At 46.5% G+C, this 7,134-nt stretch overlaps 1 protein-coding gene across 1 annotated transcript in view; it reads right to left on the bottom strand.

The window, feature by feature from the left end:
• The window catches only part of LOC145390011 (uncharacterized), a 17,935-nt gene extending 13,132 nt beyond the window's left edge, over positions 1-4,803 (bottom strand). Inside the window, exons 1-2 of the mRNA XM_080265102.1 lie at positions 4,227-4,803; positions 3,491-4,113 (exon numbers count right to left, since the gene is read on the bottom strand). Coding sequence (XP_080121228.1) covers positions 3,491-4,113; positions 4,227-4,803 — 1,200 coding nt within the window. The remainder of the gene's footprint in view (positions 1-3,490; positions 4,114-4,226) is intronic.
• Between the last annotated feature and the right edge of the window lie 2,331 nt (positions 4,804-7,134).

Below are 7,134 nucleotides of genomic sequence, written 5' to 3'. Positions count from 1 at the left end.
AGTTATCCCTGAACGCAAACACCCACACACACACACTTATACGTGAACACAGAATAGGCGAAACTTAGAATGTGACATCCGTAGACTTTTTTTCAGGCAGCAAAATTTATTAGCGAATTAATAGCCGATCGAAAGTTAGGTTAGGTCACTTTGGGCAGAGTTTGGTCTGATTAGGTAATTTTTGGTTGGGTTGGCTTCACTTCGACTAGATATAGACGGATTAGGTTAGATTGCTTTAGAATACGTCCGTTTTGATAGGTTTTGGGTTGGGTTTTATTTGGTTGGGTTAGGCTGGGTTAGGTTCGGTTGGATTAGGTCATTTTAGGCTTGACTGGGTTGGGTTAGGTCGGGTATGGTATGGTTAAGTGAGACTGGGTAGGATTAGGTAAGGTTAGATGCGGTTAGGCTGCTTCAAAATAGGTTATGTTATGTATGGGTAGGTTACGTGAGCAGGTGAGGTTAAATACAATTAGACTGGGTTAGGTGAGGTTAAGCTAGATTAGGTTGGGTTGATTTAAGTTGAATTAGGTTATTCGAGGTTAGGCAGGGTTCAGTTAGAGCAAATATAGATAGGTTCGTTGAGACTAGGCCTATATAAATTGGTTTATGCATTACGGTCTTTTGTTGGTCGGTCCTTCCAAAGTCAAACATCACAGGAGGTGGGCGTGGTTGTGTGTGTGTGTGTGTGTGTATTTGTGTGTGTGTATTTGTGTGTGTGTGTGTGTGCTCGCTTCGTGTTTCGTCTATTTTATATATTTTGTGTGTGCCTTGTGTGACTGAAACATTGTGTTTGTATGTTTCACTTCTCGTGTGACTGAGGGTGGACTGCTTAAGAATAGCGCCCTTTATAGTTACGATTGCCTCTTCCTCAGTGTAGCATATGTTTTTAGTTTATTTAGCTCTCTCTGGACGATTGTATAAGAGCTTCGTGGAAAATACTAGAACTAGAAAGATGGCAGTAGATACAGACTTGTGTACCAGATATCCTGCCCAAGTTTCATTAGCAGATACGTTGTCCAAGTTGAATAAAGTCGTCTGAAGTAAGAATAAGGTTGAAGAGACGTTGCTGTACTGAAAGTCGTTGGATATGCCTTGTTTTATGTCTTTCCGTATGTGGCTGCGAGATAACAGACTCAGGTTCAGTCTTTTATGGCAAGCGTTAATAGATATCTCAGTGGTTTGCTTAATATGAAGGTTAATATGTCACTGGAATGTTTCTAAAGCTTTCCGCCTCCTCTCAAGTAAGGATGTTTACTGTCTATTAAACTCTTCCTATTGGTAACATTACTGGTATATGTTTACAGCTCCCCACCTCTCAGGCATGGGTGTTTACTCGTGTCTGTTACATGGGTTTCTATTACACTCGTCATATTGGTAATCTGTCAATGGTATGTTTTTAAAGCCTCCTGCCTCCCATAATATAATAATAATGACGTATAGAAAAGGGGGGGAAAGGAAGGAAGGTAAAGAATGATTGTGTATATGTGATGAGTGTTATGCAACCAGGGCGACGACACGTGGTGGCAGGAACTAGGCCTTAGTTTAAACTCCCGGCCTTACTGAGAGCTGTGGTTCCTGGTTGCATGTGTAAAGTGCATGTGTGTGTGTGTGTGTGTGTGTGTGTGTGTGTGTGTGTGTGTGTGTGTGTGTGTGTGTGTGTGTGTGTGTGTGTGTGTGTTTTAAGTAGGAGAGGAAGAATTTAGACTAAGAGAAAGAGTGTCGAGGCTTAACCCAACGTGCGTGTGTTTGGTGTTGGGAAGGGGGGGGGGGTCTCGCACGTGCACTGTGTTGTTACTTAAGGACGGGAGGAGTGAATAGCTAAGGCTTTCTCTGCCAAGCATTAGCTTATTGGCTGCCTCTCAGGTTCATCTGATTTTTCCGGCTTCAGAAGCCTGGATAGGATTGTAGGATACGGGTGTTAGGGTAAGGTATTGTGGCCCTGGGGGGCTTGGGTAGGGGGATAAGGAAAGGGGAGGAGGTAGGGGGGAAGAGTGGAGGAAGGGGAGTCAGGGTAGGTTGTCTCTTGGGGGTGGGCGGAGTATTGGGCTGTAGCCGTGATCTTGATGGGGGGTGTAGGGGTGGTTCAGGGTCTGAGGTAGGGTGCTGGATATGAGGATGGCGGGTTATTACGTGGCTGCCGTGATCTTGATAATGGGTGTAGGGGTGGTTTAGAGTCTTAAGTGAGTTGCTGGGTGTGAACTAAGTTAATTAATAAGAGGGTCAGTAATAAATAAACTATTGGTTCTTAAGTGAACAATGGGGTTGGTGCAGGTCTTGCGTCAGGGTGGAAGAGGTTGGCTAGAGGTCGTGTGGGGGGTGTGATCCGGGTGAAAAAGTCGATGAAGTCAGTGTGAACGTCGGTGAGTTTGGTGATTTGTTTTTGTTGTAGGTGGTGAAGGTAAGTGTTGATGGGTGGAATGTTGGCGCGTTCATGAGAGTGTATGTTGGTGACAAAATCATCCCACCGTATGCTCAGTGCCCAACGTATGGCTTTGTTTTGAACTCTCTGTAAATTTAGAATGTTGCTTTTGGCCGAAAGAGATAGACTTAACGGTGAATACGTGAGCAGTGGTCTGATCAGTGCTTTATACAGATGAAATTTAGTTGCAGATGCTGCACTACGGAACCGGTATATTTGTGTTAGTGCAGTGCCAGCCACGCCTGCCTTGCCTCGTATATGATGATGAAATTTGAAGTTTTTGTCGTATGTAAGACCAAGTACGGTGCAAGTATTCCTAATAGGAATGGGAACGCGATCGGGATCACGCGAATTTAGAAAAAGTGGGCGGGGGTTGGCTGATTTAATACGGAAATATGTTACTGTGCATTTCAAGGGATTCGCTTGAATCCGCCACTTCTGCTCCCATCGTGCAATTCGGTCCAGCTCTATGCTCGCTTTGTTGGTAATTCCGTCAATTGTCGTTGATCGTACAAGTTGGGTAATGTCGTCTGCGTATTGGATGGTGAGTGAATCGTCATGTAGTGGGGTGCGGATGTCATTTGTGTAGAGTGTGTAGAGGGTGGGTGCGACGACGGAGCCCTGAGGTACACCTGCATGAAGCTGGAAAAAGTCTGAGTAATTATTTTTAAATTTAATGCGCATTGTGCGGTTGTCTAGAAAATTGCAAAGTAGTTTTTTAATGAGTGAAGGAAAGTTGAATTGTTCGCAGATTTTGTACTTCAGGCCTGCGTGCCAAACAGAGTCAAATGCACGTTTTACGTCACGAGTAATAAAGGCTGTCTTGTATGCATTGCGGATGTTTTGGTTGATATGTAAGTAATTGGTGATGATGTTTAGAGCGTCCTGTGTGGATCGTCTAGGTCTGAAACCAAACTGTCTGGGGGAAAGAAGGTTTTCGTCTTCTAAGTATTGGCGTAATCTACTGTTAATGATTCGTTCGAACGTTTTTCCTAGCACTTCGAGTAAACTGATGGGCCTGAAGTTTAAAGGGTATGTTGTTGTCTTGTCTTTTTTAGGAATTAGAGTTGCTGTCGCGGTCTTAAACGTATCCGGAAAGTAGCCGGATGCCAAGGCAACGTTGTATAAGTGTGTAAGTGCATTTATGAATGTGTCTGGGAGGTGTTTGAGTATGTGATGTCCGATGCCTGTGGCACCCGGCGCCTTCTTTGGAGTTCTAGCGAGCATAGACTTGACTTCTTCGACTAGTATGGGAGCAGTGAGGGGGTTATGTATGTCTAGGTTGTTTATATGTACGTTTGCGTCTGGTGTGATGTGTTCGTGGATGGTGTGAAGGTGTTGTTCTATATGTCTTATGTGACGTGTTGCGGCAGGATGAGGAGGGTTAGGGTGGTATATTTGTTGCCATGCATTTTTAAATGTGTTTGTGATTTCCCTGGGATCTGTGATTTCTCTGTTGTTAGCAATTAATTTCCTTACTCTAGGTAAGTTACAGCCCTTAAGTCGGCGAATGTGTTTCCAGAATTCCCAGGGCTTAATTTTCCTGTGCTGTTGTGCAGTTTGTATGAGGCGTCGCCAGTGTGCATTGTGGTCGGATTCAAGGCTCTTGATTACATGTGTCCGAAGGTGTGATAGGTCGAACCGCACTTGGCCTAAGTTGTTTTTGTTTAGTTCAAACCGACGACGATAACACACTAGGAGTCGTTGTGTTCGTATTGATGGTATGAATGTGTGTATAGGTGTGTGTGTGTGGTTGTGGGTATGGTAATGTTGGCAGTGTTGAGTATGCATGTGTGTAGATGTTTACATTGTTCTTCTATGTCAGTGTGGTGTTTTCCCTCATAGTCAGTGGTGTATTCTTGTTCTGAAAGGGTTTGTGTAAAGGCATCCCAGTCTGCTTGTAGGTAGTCATAGTGTGGTGTACTGGGGATCAGGATCGGGTTGGTGGAGATGGACATTATAATGGGGATGTGATCAGACCCAGACATGGGGCCGGGGGTGATGTGGTGATGAAAGATGTTAAATGATCTATTGGTGAAGATGAGGTCTGGCTTACCTGATCCCCTAGGTGTAAATGTAGTGAGGAAATCAGGTCCTAGGAAATTTAATCTCTTTTGTTGGTATATGGTGAACATTTGTCGACCATGATTGTTGGTTGTGCTGTGTTGGAATGTCCCGTGTTGTGCATTTAGGTCTGAAATGAATAGTGTTGGTGCAGTGTTGTTGAAGAGTCTGTTTATGTCTGTGAAGGGGATGCCAGTGTTGGGTCTGGTGTATGTGGTGGAGACTATGAGGGGGCCAAGAGTAGTGTGTGTTTTAACTGCTAGGAAGTGCCTGTGTGTCCATGTTGTGATGAAGTCGTGTTTGATGGTGCCTTTAATCATGATAGTAACTCCGTCGTGTGGACCCTCGTCGGTTTGAAGTGTAGTGTAGCCATAGTGTTTGATTTTTCTGATGTTGTTGGTGCAAGTGCTGTTGAGTAATATTATGTCTGGGTCGTGTTCGTGAATGAGTTGAGTAAGTAGGTGCCTGATTGCGTAATAGTGTCTAATGTTAAACTAGATGATTTTAAGCATGATAGTGATCGTGTTGAACTGAGTCTGAATGTGCTAGGTATGTGGTATTTCTGGGGGAGGCAGGGGAGAAGGATGGGGTTCTCTTTTTGGGAGGGGGAGCACTGCGTTTCCTGGAGCGTGACTGATGTGTGTTGTGAACTGAAGGGGAGAGGGAGGAGGGGGATTCGGGAGAGTCAGCCGCCTTGCGTTTGCAAGAAATGCTGCGATCTCGATCGCAGGTGAGGGGGGTGGTTGGGGTAGGTGGAGGGGACATGGAGTTAGGTTGGTTGGGGGTTGTGCTGGTGGAGGGAGATGGGGTTGGGGGCTGGGTGGTTTGGTTAGGATGACGTGAATCAGCAGGAGGGGAGGGATGGTGTGGGGGGGCAAGATGGGAGTGCTTTTGAGGATGCAGGAGTGGGATGAGGTTTAAGGTGAGTGGGTGTGGTGGTTGGGTTGGGAGTGCAGGGGAAGGACGAATGAGAGGTGGGGGGGATGGGAGGGGTGAGGTGGGAGGGATTGAGGTGTGGGAGGTGTTGCCAGTTTGCTGTGAAGGGGGGGTGAAGATGTGGGGCGATTTCTTGGCTGTGTGCCATGAAGGGGGGATGACAATGGTGGACAAATTATTGGCAGCTAGAGCATCATTGATGAGGGATGCAAAGGGCACATCAGAGTACAAAGCTTGGGCCAGGGCGGACATGAGAACTGCGGTGACGCTGGGGGGAAAGGGTGAAATGGAAGACGGACTGGGAGGGGTGGTGTTGGGGGGTGTTGGATGAGTGGTGGGTGCTTGAGTTTGAGGCTGTGAGTTCTGAGTGGCTTGGGCATATGACATGGTGGATGAAGTTTGTTGGGGTGCTGTGTTTGAGGCGTGTTGGTATGCTGTACGGACTGGCAGCTAGCCCTCACATCCTTCAGAAGATTTTTCCTGATAGGGCAGTTTCCGGCGATTGCAATGTGTCCTTCGCCACAATTGATACATTTTGTAGTAGTGCTGGTACAGTTTGTATAAAAATGACCTTGGGCAGAGCACTTTGAGCAGATTTGAGTTTTTTTGCATGAGCGAGTTTGATGCCTATATTGATAACATCTAAAGCATTGAGCAAGATCAAACCACTATTCGAGTCTAAGGTTGCTGGGTGGGATGATTGTGTTGAACGCTCTGACACCGTGTGAATGAAGTTTCTGTACCTCTTGAGGTGAAGCACAGAGAATCTTGATGTTGTTTGAATTGTCAAAGCGAACAATGTGGGTGGCGTGAATGTCGTTTTTCAGGGACAGTTCAGTCATAAGGTCATCATCGGTGTGTCTGAGAACATATCTGGTAACATTACGGGCAATTATTGTGCAGGCAGCTTTTAGCTCAGGAGTTGAGATCAGTTCATATCCAGCCTGGGAGTATTTGGGCAGGTTACTGGGGGAGAGGTATGAATCTAGATGAGCCTGAGAGGCCAAGGTGATCTTAATGATTTTGTCATTTGCACTTGAAAAAAGGTTAACAAAGGGAGTTTCAGTGATGCAAAAAAAGGTCTGGCCAGGGTCTGAAGGCAGGGAGGGAAGGGTACATTTAAACTTAACTGAGAAAGCCATCATTAGTCAAGGGGGAGGGAGGGGGAGAGAGTAGCGCATGACGTTAATAAAAGAGAGGGGGAAGAAAACCAATCACCACACTTTTGCACAGATCCCGGGGTGCAATGGGTGTGCAGGATGAGGTGTTGGCGCCGTTACCCTGATCACTAAACTTGTTGTGAGAGCAGGGTGGTTCCAGATTGTTAGCACCGAAGTCCCAGCCAATCTATCACCAGCAAGATGGGAAGGAAGTAGGAGAGCAAAAAGGCCGAGTCTCTCAGGCGCACGGCCGGTAGCACAGTGGTAGCGCGCTGGACTTGTGATCGGGGGATTGCAAGTTCGAGCCTCGCCCGGGCTGCCGTGCCGGGAGGGGTAGCTCCCTCCTGTAACCCTAGCGGGGCTATATAGTCCAATACAGGGCTTAGCTCGGGGGAACTCCATTTCTCCCCATTTTTTCAGGCGCACGGCTATATCTCCTGGACCCCCGGCTACTGTTATGGCCGTGGCCCCAACAAGGTAGTGGGGGGTCCAGGAAGTATCTCCGAATTCACAAAAGAGCAGGGGTTAGTAATAACAGAGAAATTAGAAGAAGAC

The sequence above is a fragment of the Coenobita brevimanus genome, unplaced genomic scaffold (assembly GCF_032717465.1).
Source record: "Coenobita brevimanus isolate Jiangsu-jjx unplaced genomic scaffold, ASM3271746v2 jjx.HiC_scaffold_2725, whole genome shotgun sequence".
Classification (NCBI taxonomy): Eukaryota; Metazoa; Arthropoda; class Malacostraca; order Decapoda; family Coenobitidae; genus Coenobita; species Coenobita brevimanus.
Note: the sequence above shows the minus strand (reverse complement) of the source record. Positions and strands in the feature narration are given on the sequence as shown.